The 15,834-nt window shown below is 41.2% G+C and overlaps 1 protein-coding gene across 2 annotated transcripts in view; it reads left to right on the forward strand.

Moving 5' to 3' along the window:
- MDH1B (malate dehydrogenase 1B) overlaps positions 1-15,169 on the forward strand; it is a 37,941-nt gene extending 22,772 nt beyond the window's left edge. The window contains exons 6-14 of one of the 2 annotated variants that reach the window (XM_066279583.1): positions 594-735; positions 2,572-2,735; positions 3,243-3,293; positions 4,360-4,499; positions 4,814-4,865; positions 9,935-9,997; positions 12,687-12,752; positions 13,704-13,757; positions 15,092-15,169. In XM_066279583.1, the coding sequence (XP_066135680.1) occupies positions 594-735; positions 2,572-2,735; positions 3,243-3,293; positions 4,360-4,499; positions 4,814-4,865; positions 9,935-9,997; positions 12,687-12,715 (641 nt within the window). In that variant the 3' untranslated portion in view covers positions 12,716-12,752; positions 13,704-13,757; positions 15,092-15,169. The remainder of the gene's footprint in view (positions 1-593; positions 736-2,571; positions 2,736-3,242; positions 3,294-4,359; positions 4,500-4,813; positions 4,866-9,934; positions 9,998-12,686; positions 12,753-13,703; positions 13,758-15,091) is intronic. The other variant, XM_066279584.1, reaches the window with a different exon arrangement.
- The last annotated feature ends 665 nt before the right edge of the window (positions 15,170-15,834 follow it).

Raw genomic sequence — 15,834 nt, forward strand, 5'->3', positions numbered from 1 at the left:
TCTTACCTGCTCCCTGCTACCCCTAGAACATTGTGAGGATTTGGGCTAATTGACTTTCTTATAAACTTACCACCTGGAAGTACCCCACACATAGAAGCTAATTTGATAACTGCATTATTCAAGATGTTCCTTGGGGTTCTCTTATTACAACACTCATTCTGCAGCAAATAAAACACACCCAGGGAGTTAAGTGATTTGGCCAAATTTCTCTTCCAGTCTAGAATCAAGGACTTTTTGTCAGAATCAAAGCAGATAAAAAGTTCTCTTAAGGCAAGCAAAGTAATGAAGTCAAGACCAGTGCCGGTGGTATAATTCTCAGCAGCAATTTCTTCAGGGAGTATCTCAGTATTCCTTGATTTCTGTTACTGCCCACACCATTCATAGAGCGTTAGCAAGGATTGTCGAACCCTGATTAAGGAGATGACTGATTCACATCATTTGCATATTTTGAGGCAATTATAAAACTTCGATCTGTTTTCTAGCAAAAGGACCAACCCTAAAACAAACAAACAAACACACACAAAATAGGGCACAGGCAATTTTTTTGTATTAACATTTATTATTATGTTAATTTTTCTTTCTTTTCTTCACAGGCATTAAAGATGTGATAATTTGGGGTAATATTAGTGGAAATGTCTACGTCGATCTGAGAAAAGCCAAGATTTACAGATATGAGAGTGCTATTTGGGGACCTCCTCACTTTTCACGCCCTGTCTTAAGCTTGGTTTTTGATAGGTACTCTATATTCTTAAGTGAAGTATACTAGCAGTGTTGAATAAATGTTTAGTAGTTTTTATTATCTTTTAAATCATCTTGGAAGTCTTTGTACAGAAAATAGCTTGACGTTGTTCACACTCATCTTTGTCTATGCCCTCTATTGAAGAAACAGAGAGAGTTCCATGGGATTCCAACTGGTCAATCCCTACCTGCACCTTCTTTGGTTTTGAAATAATACATTTTTATATTTCAGATTATCCTTCAAGTGGCTCACATATTCCACTAAAGTTACCTCTAAAGCATATGTCAAATGAATCATTTAACTTAAAGACAGAGATATGTGTCCAGGTTGAAATTTGTTGAACATTTTCAAGGACAGGGAACTAGGGCAGTGAGCTGGCCCAGGCCGTAGTGGGTGTTCTGTCCCAGGAGACAGAATGGAGGAGTGGTAGGGAGCACAGCCTCTAGACCTAAACCACCTGAGCTGAAATTTTCATGTAGCCAATTATTAGCTGTTTGATGACTTCAGAGAAGTTACTTAACCTCTCTATTCCTCAGTGTTTCATCTACAAAGTGGAAATGATAATATAGTACAGGCCTTATAGAGTCTTTGGGAAGATTAAGTGGATTAATATTACAGGCAAGGCACTTACAACTGTGCCTGCTCCAGTCAACACTACCATTGTGCCGGGCCGAGGAGAGGAGGAGAGGAGAGGAGGGGAGGAGAGCCTTCGAAGTATTTGTCAAAACTCTGCAGCACTTGCTTTTCCAGTGTCCCTCCCCCCCCTCCCCTTCCTCAGACCTCAGGAACTTAGTTCATCCCTAGAAATCCCGTGTCCCCAGGTTTCCCCTCCTGGAGCGTGGTGCCTCTGCATCTGCTGCCTGGCGAGGGGCAGTGCCTCATGGAGCTGAGCTGGTGGCTTGGCAGGGGCACCATTTTAGCCATTTAGTGCTCGCTCCAGTCCAGCCAATGGTCCCTGACTTTACACTTCAGATTATAAAGATAGCGAATATCTGGAGACAGCCCAAGTGTCTGTCAGTGAATGAGTGGATTGAAAAGCTTTGGTACATATATACTTATGGAGTACTACTCAGCCATAAGAAATGAGGACATCAGATCATTTACAACAACATGGATGGACCTTATATGAGCGAAATAAGTAAATCAGAAAAAACTAAGAATTATATGATTCCATACATAGGTGGGACATAAAAATGAGACTCAGAGATGTGGACAAGAGTGTGGTGGTTACGGAATGGAGGGGAGGAGAGGGAGGGGGTTGGGGGAGGGGAGAGGCACAAAGAAAACCAGTTAGAAGGTGACGGAAAACAATTTGACTTTGGGTGATGGGAATGCAGCATAATCAAATGTCAAAATAACCTGGAGATGTTCTCTCTGAACATATGTACCCTGATTTATCAATGTCACCCCATTAAAATTAATAAAAAAATAAACTGAAAAAAACAATTATTTCACTAGTTCTCCATGTGAATAATGAACACTTTATGATGTTATTTTATTTAAAATAAAGGACACCACTGATCCCAAGATAGTGTCTGCATAGAACAATTTCTTTGTAATGCAAGTAGTTGTTCTTGCCACGTTTGACCACTCTTCTGTGTTCCATATTTATGTCTTTTTAGTTAGAAACTTTGAGATTACTTCCTGCTCTATTTTATTACTTTTCAGTCAACTTTTCATGGCATCAAAGAAGCTTGAAGGAAGGACACGAGAAGTCATCTCTCTATTGTGTGGAGATGTTTTCTGATACTCAGATTCTGTGACCCAGGAACAGTCTTTTTCATTTCCATTTCTCCCTCCACTGAAAACTTGGTTTTTTTCTCTCTTTGTAGTGACTGGATAAGCAGAGAATTTGTGGCAAACCTGAACGAGGTGACTGCCACAGGGAAACACTTCAGAGGCATGTTGGCTGCACACAGTATAGCCACTACATTGAGACACTGGTACCATGGCTCACCGCCCGGGGAAATCGTGTCCTTAGGAGTACTGAGCGAAGGTAAGCCTGCTCTTTCATTGCTTGTAACGAAAACCTCCATGCATGCCTTGTACTCCTACGTCTGTGTCCCCACCTGCTATCTCTTAACACCATCTGTAAGCTGTCTGGATTTGCACAATTTCATAATTGTGTTCCCTGGATTTCTCATGTTGTTAGTGGAAGCACCACCCTCCTACCCATTCCTCCTGTGACCATGGTGCAGCTTAAGGAAATCTCCTCGAATCCCCCAAGTCAGAGCAATCTCTATCTCTCCTGTGCACTCAGATGGCACTGTGTTCCTCCACCAGAAAGCATATTGCAGCCTGCCTCTGCTGAAGGTGTGGTTAGTTGGTGTTTGTTCCTTCCGTTAGCGTGTGTATACCCTGAGGGCTGGGCTTTGCCAGGCTCTCTTGCTTCTTCTTGGGATGTCAATGAATCTTGTTCAGTTGAAGTTAAAATGTGTAAATTCAAATCAGTTTACTACCTTTTTAGTGAAGTAGGCATTTTAAACCTTATCTTTATTTGTAGAAATTTTTAATCATCTCTATTGGAATTCATCAATAAACAATGCAGTATCAGGTAAGTGGAGCCAATGATCATTGTCTCCCCGAAACTGTACATAGAGGTCAATCCTCCTGTGTTGTCCTCCCACAAAGCTGGCTCTTTACAGAGTGAACAGAGGACCTGGGACACCCTCTGAGGAAGAGGTTTTTAGATGCTAGTTTCTTGACCACCTGCATTTTTCCTCCCTAGTGACAACATTTTTGGTGACAAATGGCAAGCATAATTTTCTTATTTGATCGAGGCACAAAGGCGGAGGGCAAGTTTATCTGAATGTTGCTCAGTTAGTAACAGGTGTTGTCAAGCTTTTTATTTGGAGCACATCCCCGCTGGGACCTGGGAGCTGAGGGGAAATCCCCAACTCCCGTGCTCCCTCTCTTTCCCGACCCAGGTCCCAGCCTCACCTTAGCCTCACGAGTGCTGTCATGCCCTAGAAGAGCAGGAGGCCAGACCGAACAGAGACCGGGGGCTCACGGCTACCTGGGGCACAGAGAAAAGCCTTGGACAGCAGACAAAAGGGACCCAGGCTAGAGGGAGAGAAAAGCCTGCGTTGGCCCCCCAGGCAGAGGCAGGGAGTCGGAGTGCAGGACAAAAGAAATAAAGAAGAGGGGACGGTGGTGCTCCCTTCCAAGAGGAACACGAAGGGGGATTGTCAGGAATTGGATAGATGCCCAATCAATACTTCTAAAGTGTTCCAGTTCTCCCTGGGGAGGAATTGTCAGAAATTGAGTTTCACCATTATCATTAAAAACCATGCACTGAGGTGCTTACCAGGGGGAGGGGAAGGGAGGAGAAGAAAAGGGGAGGGGAGGGGAGGGGCATAAAGAAAACCAAATAAAAGGTGATGGAAGACAATTTGACTTTGGGTGATGGGTATACAACATAATCACATGTCAAAATGATCTGGAGATGTTTTCTCTGAATCTATGTACTCTAATTGATCAATGTCACCCTGTTAAAATTAATTCTCTAAGTAAAAAAAAAACCCCAATTATGCAGTGTGTCTGTTCCACAGTGCTTAATAGGTATGTCTTCTTTTTCTCAACGGTTTTGTTTCACTTTGCTTTGTGTTTGCTCACTGCAGGCCAGTTTGGTATCCCTGAAGGCATCGTTTTTTCTATGCCTGTGAAATTTGAGAATGGAACTTGGGTGGTTCTCACAGATCTTGAAGATATTGAAATAAGTGAACAAATAATGACCAGAATGACAAGTGATCTAATTCGGGTAATGTCTTAATAGATACAAGGCAACTGATTTTGATGATGATCTTAAACCGACTCCCCTACACCAAAGGCATCCATTGGTTTTCTTTGCATTCAGTTTGAATCATATTCCCCAGAACAGTAAGTAAGAAACCAACACAAACTTGAGAAAAAAAATCAGCAGATGAACACTACTCATTTGATTATATAATTTCTGGTATGTTAAAAATATTTGTTGGTATTTAAAAATCAAGAATCAAAGTGTTTTTCTATTATAGAATGATTAAGTTTATAGTTGTAGTTATTTAATTCTCTGATTATAAAATTTCTCAACAGGAAAAACATGTTGCACTTGGAGATTTGATAACTTTTCAGCCATATCAAACAGGTAATCTTTTAGATGTGATGTTTTATTGGGCTGCTCTTAAAAGAGTATAAAAATATTTGTTAAAACTGAATCACTATTTAATGTAGGTAACTATAACCTATATCTTATCACCTTTAAACTAAATTATTGATAAAACAAACTGCCAAGTTTACTATGTCCTTTGAAATAAAATATCTCATAAGAATGATAAAGAAATCACATCATAAAAACACTGTGGCCTTACAAGTTTTGTGTATAAGATATGTATTAGTTTCTTAGTGCTGCCGTAGCAAATTACAACAAACTGGATGGCTTAAAACAGGGGTCAAGAACCTTTTTGGCTGAGATAGCCATAAATGCCACGTATTTTAAAGTGTAATTCCATGACAGCCATACAACAACCCATGTACGTTAGGCATTATCCAATAAAAATTTGGTATTGTCCGAGAGGACAGCTGTGATTGGCTCCAGCCACCCACAACCATAAACATGAGCGGTAGGAAATAAATGGATTGTAATACAGGAGAATGTTTTATATTTTTAACATTATTATTTTTTTAATTAAAGATTTGTCTGTGAGCCGATGCAGCCATCAAAAGAGCCACATCTGGCTCGTGAGCCATAGGTTCCCGACCCCTGGCTTAAAACAACAGAAATGTATTCTCTCATGGTCCCAGAGACTAGAAGACCTAAATCAAGGTGTGGGCAGGGCTGTGCCTCCCATGAAGGCTCCAGGGGAGAACCTTTCCTTGCCTCTTGTAGCACCTGGGGCAGTGCTTGGCCCCCCTGGCTTGTAGCTGCATCACTCCACTCTGCCTCTTCCTTCACATGTCTGTCTACCCCTGTGTGTCTCTCTGTTTCCAAACCCAAGGACACCAGTCATTCCATTTAGAGCTCACCCTAATCCAGCATGACCCCAGTTTAACCTGATTATATCTGCTAAAACCCTATTTCCAAATAAGGTCACATTCACAAGTACCAGGGATTAGGATTTCAACATACCTTTTTGGGAAACACAGGTTCAAACCCACAACACTCTATTTATTTTAGATAACTTTAAAAAAACACACAACTATTGATATTTCAATAGGCTTATTTTTCTTGTTGGCATTTTCTCTAATTACAAACTCCCAAGGAAGTGATATTATCTTTCTTTCTTTTGCCTTAAAGAAATATCATCTTAAATATGGAAGGAGGAGCATAGCAATAAATTCAAATACAAAGAGCTTTAATCAAATGCATTTGAAAGCCCCGCATTCCTTCCTTCCACTAATATCTATGGGATACTAACTATAAGCCTGTTCTAGGAGCTAAGAATACAAGGTGAATAAGACAGACCTATTGTTGCCCTTCTGGAACCTACAGTCCATCAAAGATCACAAATTATACAAGTGAGTGCAGGTGTAGTGAGTCTTAGGCATGAGAAGTACAGGGTACTGTGTTGTGAGAGCTTATGCCTGAGGGTATAAAGAAAGATCTTAAGGCTGGAAAGCAGCTATCAACTTGTTTGAGAAGCTAAAGTTTGTGTGGCCAAAGCCTAGAGACGAAGCTGAGAGACAGAGCCAGGAAGAGTAGATGAGAAAGTTACAGAAAACCTCTGGGAGGAGAGTTACCCGATCAGGATTGTGATTAGTTTGGAGAACAGATTAGTTTACAGAAAAACTGGTACAAGGAGGATACATAGTGACACACGGCAGAGAGATGTGGAATTATCAAAACTTGGTGACAAATGGACTCTGGGGAATAACAGAGGATTCAGGCATCTTCTGGTTGAGCAGTGGGTGGACTTCCTGGTGGGGGAGATGGTGATAGAACATTATTTGAGAAGGAGATAAAGAATGTTGTGTGTATTGGGTGGTAGAGGAGGGCACAGTGCCAGAATAGAGGAACAATGCGTTTTGTTTCTTACATTATGAGTCTGAATTATCTGTGGGATATCTAAAAATGGAAATACAAGATAGAGAACTGCACCCTTTCTGGAGCTCAGAAACATGTAGTCTGCACTTGTCAGATTGGGAGCTGTTGCCTCCTAGATAGAAATGAAGCCATGAGCAAGATGGATATTGTCGGGAGAGTTTGTGAGGAGGCCTGGATGGGACTTAGTCTTTCTTAAATGATTAAGTAGAAGAGGCACAACTGACAGAGGACTGAGAAAGGAGCAGTCAGAGAGACAGAATGAGCCTCCAGAATCTGATGTCATGGAAGACCAAATGGTAGGGTGTTTCAGGAATGAGAGCCTGTCTATACCGTCAGGGGCTGCTGAGGAAACTAAAAAAACAAGGCCTGAAAAGTACCCACTGGATGGATGGATGGCGTAGAGGTCACGTGTGACTGTGTAATGAGGAGGGCAGAAATGAGAGCAGAGTAGGAGGGGAGGACCTTGCCTTGGGAGCCACAGTCTCACTGTGGAGCTGGTGTGCTTAGTGCTGGGTGCTGAGGACACTGGGAAGGGTCAATGATGTGGACTTTCTGGAGGAAGTGTTATCTAAACCCAGTCATGAGAGAATAGAAGGCATTAGTTAAGGTAAATGAAAGGCTTATTCCATTCAGAGGAAGCAACACATACATAGGCAGAGAAGTAAGAAAGAACATTTTGTGAACTGCTAATTCATTTTATCTGGAAAATAAAGTTTGAAGTGAGCCATGTCAGGGACCAGATAGGTTACTTACTTTATTAAAAACCAATGCAATATTTTAGGCAGTGAAGGGACAGGAGCAGATTCTGATTTTAGAATGATCACTCTTTTCATAATGGAAAGAATGAATTGGAGGGGAGTGACCAGAAGCAGGAAGACCAGTTTTTTTGCAGGTAGAGAAACAATGAGGGCCTTAAGCAAGAAGCAGCCATGGGGATGTAAAGGAGGGGCTGGGTCGACAGAGTGACAGAACTTGACCAATCTGAGATAGAAGATGAGAGAGCTCCAGGGAGTCGAGAATGCCGAGTCAAGCATCTGCACACGTGGTGGTGTCGTTCCCTAAGACAGAACTTCCCAATCAGTCAGCCACAAATGAGTTGAGTGTGTGGAGCCAATGATCGCCATGGCCCCAGGAGTCTGGGGCAGCTGGAGTCCCCAGGTTGGTTGTCTCTATTGTTCTGGTCATTTGCTCTCCATACCAAGTCATGAAAGTGATTAGAAAGCTATAATTAAGGTAAGGAATATAGGAGGAGCAGATTTTCAAGAGGTATCTAAGTGGAATTGTCTGATGGGTGACGGACACATGGGTGGAGGCCAGAAGAGAGATCTGGGCTGGAGATGAGGATACAGAGTCATCAGCCACTGGTAGTTATTAGAAGAAGCTGATAATCATGGTGATCCTCTGAAGAAGGATCTGAGTGGCTAGGGAAGGAAGACCTCTTCACTGCATGGTCCCTCATGCCTTTTGAATTTTGTTCCATGTATGGGTTTCACACGTCCAAAAATATATGTAAGTAGTTGGCTCAGATAGATCTGGATCAATGAATGTTTAACAACTGCTGGAGAGGGATAGGGTGAGGACAGAGAGGGGACAGATTCTCAGGAGAGCACTAGAAAACAGGCTCCAGAACACGGGATCAGCTTCAAACAGGAAGTGCAGCAAGAGAAGGAGAGAAGTGATGGGTGTGGATAAAAGGAAGTATGTAGGATAGGGGGAATTCAGAAAAAAATAGGCAGCAAGACCAGGTCCCCAAGACTAAGGAAAAGGCTCGAATTATAAGGGAAGAGGTGAAGGTTTAAAATAACTGTTGAAAAAAAAAGGACAATGGAAAAACACAGAATTTTTTTTCAAAGCTGAAGGCTCAGTAGAAATTAGAAACCGTGAATGTGTAATGACTGTAATGGTTAGCTATGTGATTGCTTGCAAAGGTATTCAACAACCTAGATGCAGGAGTGGAACCCTGGAGGCATGATTTGTAGGAAGCCCTGAAATATTTTAGTGTTCTGCCACACCTGCAATTAGAATAAAATAACACTGCACTATATTCCAACAAAATTATGAATATTTCTATGGTGACTTTATTTGGAATGTAAAATTATTTCCCCAAAGTTTTTATTTTTCTCCTATTTTTTCCTCATATTTCTCTTGTTTTACTGGCATCCTAAATGGCTGCCAAGGTAATTTGGTCATGGGCATTGAGCATGGGAATGGAAAATGAGCAGTTTGGTTATTTTACTTACCATTTGGGAAGGAAGGAGGTGATTCAAAGAAGCTGAGGATTCTTGCAAGAAAACCAACGAAGTGATGAACTACAGGGGTCTACACTGGATAAATAAGGAAGTAATTTTTTTAAGTAATAAATAAAAATAAAAATTAAAACTTCAGGTGGAGATAGTATTGAAAATATTTAACAACCAGTATGGTATACATTTCATCCAATTAAAACAGTTGCTGCCTCTCAGAATGGATTAGCTATTAAGAACAAACAAACAAAAAACTCTGGCAAGGGATAGGCCTGCCCTTGGTCCAGACCAGAGAAGTTTAAGGAAGTCAAAAGCCAAAGTATTGGAAGAGAGACTGCAAGGAAAAGAGTTCATGGCAGAGGGTGGGCTTTGGGAACTCAACTCAGTCTGGCTGGTGGTCAAGTCAACAGCAGTGGGCCAAAGCAAAGACCAGAGGCAGTGCAGAGGCCACGGGCGCAGGCACAGAAGGCTGATGAGCAGTTGGTTTTAATGTGAAATCTTTTATTTTCAGAATTTAGAGGTGCTCTGTGCAGCTTCCTGCATTTGGCAGACTTCTAAAGCTGTAAATTCTTTTCATGATAATGGGCCATAAAGTAGTCATTCTAAATATGACTCCATTGACTGGTAGTTAGTCCTAAATTTCTCATAACACTTGCATTTGAGAGGGTTTTGTGAAAGAAAATGACCTGATTTTTATGGGGTGTTTTTATTAACAAAGGTCAAGGTATACAGAGAGTTGATTGATCTTGACTACCATCATTGGACTTTGCTCAAAACACTGTTCCAGAGATTCAGATCAGAGCGTTGAAAATAATCAGAACTCTGCAGCATTTGGGCATCTCTGCTTATTAACATATCAATGAGACGATGCCTGTCTGAGAGTTGTTTCATCTTTTCAATTAAGTTAATACTTAATTTTCTGACTTTTAGAAACTGAAAATACCACTTTAGCTGCCACAGATGACAACCAAGAAAACCAAGAAGTCTCAGAGGGTAGGTTGTCACTTGGAAAGAAGAAATGCCCTTTCATTCAAGACTTAACACTGCATTTCAAAGACTTTTGACCAAATTTCAAGGGAATTTGATTACCTATTAGCCATAAAATAGAAGTTGAGTCTTTCATCACTCTCACCTTATACTCAAATATGAGATCATATTTAACATCTATTAAAATCTTTGAAGGAAATTACCAGATATTCATTGAGCAGCTTCTATTTTTCAGTCACTGTGAGAGACACTGAGGGGCACAGTGAGGTCCACACACACACACATCTGAGGGGAAGGAGCCATGAGAATATGAAAAAAGTAAATGCCAAGATTGACAATGAATTAAAAAGTTCATTAAAACTAAGGTCAAGACAGGTCAAGCCTGACCAGGTGGTGGCGCAGTGGATAGAGCGTCGGACTGGGATACAAAAGGACCCAGGTTCGAGACCCCGAGGTCGCCAGCTTGAGCGCGGGCTCATCTGGCTTGAGCAAAGAGCTCACCAGCTTGGACCCATGGACCCTGGCTCCAGCAGGGGGTTACTCGGTCTGCTGAAGGCCCACGGTCAAGGCACATGTGAGAAAGCAATCAATGAACAACTAAGAAGTTGCAACACGCAACGAGAAACTGATGATTGATGCTTCTCATCTCTCTCCGTTCCTGTCTGTCTATCCCTGTCTATCTCTGCCTCTGTAAAAAAAACAAACAAACAAAAAAAACAGTGTGGCGGCTCAGTAGATAAAGCGTCGACCTGGAAATGCTGAGGTCACCGGTTCGAAACCCTGGGCTTGCCTGGTCAAGGCACATATGGGAGTTGATGCTTCCAGCTCCTCCCCCCTGTCTCTCTCTCCTCTCTCTCTGTCTCTCTGTCTCTCTCTCTCTCTCCTCTCTAAAACTGAATAAAGAAAAAAAAAAGTTTAAAAAAAAAAAAAGACAGGTCAAAAAGAAAGAATGTATCTAATAAGTAATCTAACAACTTACAAGTAAAATAAAGATTCTTGTACTATATGAAGGAGAAAACTTAATATCTTGAAATCTAGTTGTGACTTAATATGGCAAAAAGTAGTCACATGGATATTTATTTATTCAGAAACTGTACTAGTTCGTTCACACAAGATGAAAACATTCTAGAGATCCACTGTACAACAGTGTGCATATAACTAACAACATTATACACTTAAGATTTTGTTGAGCAGGTAGATTTCATGTTACATATTATTATCACAATAAAAAGAAAATTCCACTGTGTGCTAGGGACATAAACATAAATTGTTCTTACCCTTAAAGTGCTGCCGTCTAACATGAGACGTAGCAGAACTACCTTATCAAGAAGTGTTATGCTAGAGAGAGGCCCAGTGTCTAATGGGACCACATCGGCCGGTCTCCCGACAGACACTGGGAATGTTAGGGAAGGCTTTCAGGAGGAGGTAGAATGGGAGCTCAGTCTAGCAGAATGCGTAGGAGTTACTTGTGTGATCTATTGCAAGTGAGAGTGGAGGGTTGTCTAGAAAAGAGGCTGTGAAAGGTTTTCCCACCAGAGGGAAAAACATGGGCAAAGGAGGCATTTCAGGTGATCAAGGCATGGCCAGAAATTGAAGCCTGAGACAGTATAAGGAAGTCCTCAGAAGACAATAAGTAGGGTCACTGAGCAAGAGCAGAGGATCCGAAAAGCGTGAGTACAGCTGGAAAGGTAGGTAGGGGGCATCTTCTGTCTGGTTGGAAGGTTGGTTGGGAGCTCAGGAATACCGCTTCTGGGTGGCAGGACAAAGCACAAAATAGATGGGGTCAGGCTTAGTGGCCTAACCTGCTTTATCATTGGCCCTCTGGAGTGTGATCACGCAGCCGAAATCACTGTCCAGAGGAGTGTGGTGAACTCGGTCCCAGCCAGGCTAGATATCTTAAAGAGGCCCACCCAGATAGACAGTATCTCAAGGTGTCTGAATGGCAGCACTGTTATGCCAGCTCACCTAACTGGTGTTCTAGTCAGCAGACTGGTGCAGACTCAGGGACAGGACTGGGGGCACTAGGGCTCTGGGAAGGGATCCAAGGACACTCGAAGATCTATCATGAAGAGGGTGACTTACAGCTCCCCAAGACAGAGGAAGACAAGCCAAATTGTAGAGTATATATTCCCAAGTCTTTGCATTGGAACAACTTAAGTTGTTAAAATGTTAGATTCTTAGACCCTCTAATAGATTATCATCTTATACAGACTGAAGAACTTTGGTGGTGATAAAGTGGAGATAATGGGGTTGATTACAGGTGCATTGGGGAGCTCTTTGTTGATTGAGCATAAAAATCAAATATAACATTTCATTTCTCATATTGTGGTTTAGTGGATTGTGAAAAATTTAGTGGGTCATGAAATAACTAGCATTTTCCCTTGAATTAGAATAAAATTGATAGTAAAAGAGTAAGGAGGCCAGAGTTTTTTCCCAATAAACTAGAATTAAATAGAAAAAATAATAGGACAAGTAAAAAAGGTAGGAAAAGGGTAAGAAGTTGGAAAAGGGTAAACACTGTTTCACATAACTATTTTTTTTCATTATATGCACGTAGGGGCCTGTACTATCATGTAAAATGCGTTTTTTTAAATGTGGGTTATAGTCAACAAAGTTTGAAAACACTGACTTAAAACATCTACAAGTTGTTAGTCATAGTCTAAACCGAACATATTTTATCCAACCTTGATTTCAGAACATGAAGCTAACATTCACACTGACTGAATCCAAGAGGGAGGCAAAGATCGAGTTATGCCCAATGGTAAGTCAGTCGCATTAGAAGCAATCTCCTGGTTATATTCCGCTGTGTGCTAGGGACATAAACATAAACCAAACATCGTTCTTACCCTTAAAGTGCTGCTGAGAGTCAGGATTCGCATTGTTTAGTCTTAGAGAATGATGTGGTCAGAAGAACATCGTCCAGGAACCATAGTATTGCATAATTTGGAAATAACTCCGTTTCTTACCTTTCGTTAACATTTTGAAGGAGAGATAAAAAATGTCAACAATGTTTTAAATACTGAAACTGCTTCCTGTCCTACTCACGGCAGAGTCTCCCGGTACACTCTAACCTCAGCCTTAGCCCTCAGGAGTCACCTTCCAACTTCCCTTTCTCTTCTTTCTTCTTCATTATAAAGCCCCAAACCGCTGACTTGGCATGTCAGGATCCTCCTCAGAAAGGGGTAAGGGGAAGACACTGAGAAGGCCAAGATAGAATTTGTGAATTTTTATGTAAATATTTAAATTTACAAAATGCTTGTAAATATTTATGTAATTAAAACTACACAGAAGATTATATATTTGCTAAATCTGCCTATACAAATTGTATATCTAAAAAATAATCATCATCCAGACTGTTTCCATTTTGACCACTCTTTACCTGAATCTGTCTGTATGGGCAGAGCTGGCGCGCTGGGAAGTGGCCCCCTGACTTAGGTTGTGAGGAGCCAGGCCGCATGGGCAGGGGAGGAGGAAGACGCTGTGCGGAGCTGTCGCCTGCACACCTGCTTGCTCCATTTGCCTGTGGGCCATGGATAAGCCACTGTCATGGTTTGAGACCCCTTGTATAATTGACTCAGCAACTTCTCCCAAAGAGAGCAAGGTATTCAGAGGACTGTAAGGAACAAGAGAGGAGAAAATCAGTGCAAAAAAATCAATGTGCTTTAAACACTAAAGACTGTTCATTTCATTCTCTACTACAATGGATTTTCAGATACGATTCGTAAGACTAACTTTGACAAACCACTCAGTCAAGAACCCATAAATGGTAAGTGGTAGACAAAGCATTCTCTAGTCTCTTCTTAATCTATAAATATAACTGGGTAGAAGAGAGTATGTCTCCGTGATCGGGTTCTTTTCAAACCCTCCCCCCTCCCACGTTCCCAGGGATCAGCCTTGCTGACTCTCCTAGAACCTAGCTTCCTGCTTTTATAACCAGAAATATGACAGTGACAATCAAATCCTTCCCTCAAGCGTTGGCCTGGCGTGTGGAAGTCCCAGGTTCGATTCCCAGGAGAAGCGCCCATCTGCTCCTCCACCCTTCCCCCTCTCCTTCCTCTCTATCTCTCTCTTCCCCTCCCACAGCCAAGGCTCCATTGGAGTAAAATTGGCCCGGGCACTGAAGATGGCTCCATAGTTCCCACCTCAGGCACTAAAATGACTCCGGCCACAATGGAGCAGCGCCCCAGATGGGCAGAGCATCACCCCCTGGTGGGCATTCCAAGTGCATCCTGGTCGGGTGCATGCAGGAGTCTGACTGCCTCCCCGCTTCTAATTTCGGAAAAATACAAAATACAAAAATAAAAATAAAAAAAATTCTGCCTTCAGAATGAATAAAGAAATGGATACAAAGAAAACCAGATAGAAGGTGACAGAGGACAATCTGACTTTGGGTGATGGGTATGCAACATAATTGAATGACAAGATAGCCGGGAAATGTTTTCTTGAACATATGTACCCTGATTTATTGATGTCACCCCATTAAAATTAATAAATATTTATAATAAAAAAAGAAATGGATACAGATACATCTGCAAGTCCAAAGTATAAAACTGAGGTGTCCTGATACTTTATGAAAACAAGGTTGATATAAATTTCTTTGTGGTTGACCAATCAAGATATTCACTCATGCCTCCAAACTTTTATTTGAATATCCTATAAAATGAACACATGCATTGTGCCTTTTCCAAAAATGGACAGTATTAATGGGCTTTGGAGTGGGGCCAATCATGGGGAATTAGAATTCATGCACAGAGGAGGAGCAGGGCCAAGAGAGGAAACGGAATGGGCAGCAGAGCTGCAAACAAAACTCAGACTGAGAAGCACAGGAGCCAAGAAAGACTGCACATAGAAATAGACTCAGTTCAGCGAAGAGGGCAGAATTTAATTTTGTGATATAAAAATATCGAATGATGGTCTTCTGGTTTGATTTCCCTCACAGGTTCCCCCTCACACACACACACCTCAGCTGATTGGGTCAGATTGAGAACAGAAATCCAGATAACAGAAGGAAAAGAGGCAGCAAAAGAAAAGCTAACAATTACAACGTTACTAATGTATTTTTTAAATTATTACATCTTTTCATTTTTCTCCCTTCTACAGGACTCTGGAGGCAAAACTGTGGAAAAGTAACAGATCAAATTAGACCAACTATCAAAATTATTTGTTATTGTGATAAAGACCCATAATTTGAGAGATTTACTTCAGTCTTAGATAATATTATGCAAGAAAATTAAATAACAGTAACTCGAACAAGTTAAAGTCCAGTTATTTTGCGTATCCACTCATATGGTTGTTTAGTACCAATTTCTCATAAATAGTTTGGTTTCACTTTTTATTTTTTGAACCTACAATAAAATAATTTGTCACTCACTGTCTCGTTGGTTGTACATCCTTTGGGGAGAACCTACTTTCTCCTGCTGCAGTTCATGCCTGGGACATAGGCCTAGATGGCCATGTTTGCTCAGATTTTTCTTATCAGATTGGCCTTAACTGATTGGGTCAGAATAGCCACACCTTATTCAAGGATAACCAATCAGATTTTCTCTTAATCTGTAAAAAAAAAAAATTGAACTGAGAAAAGTGAATGAGTAGGTTGGTGTGTGAGTGATGGTAATGGTAGTGAACTAGAGAAGGCCAAGATGTTCCACCTGTGAGGTCTTTAGAGCTGGTCAAGTTCCCACCTCTGTAAGACCTGGTGTGCATTGTCTTTCTTTGGATTTGCTTGGTTTAATTGTTTTTACTATAAATCACAGTTTTACTTTAGTTTACATTGAATTGGTTTCTGTTTCATAACACCAGATGTGACCTGAATTTTGAAAGAAAAGCATAATGTTTTTACCAAG

Source organism: Saccopteryx bilineata, chromosome 5 (genome assembly GCF_036850765.1).
Source record: "Saccopteryx bilineata isolate mSacBil1 chromosome 5, mSacBil1_pri_phased_curated, whole genome shotgun sequence".
In the NCBI taxonomy this organism is placed as follows: Eukaryota; Metazoa; Chordata; class Mammalia; order Chiroptera; family Emballonuridae; genus Saccopteryx; species Saccopteryx bilineata.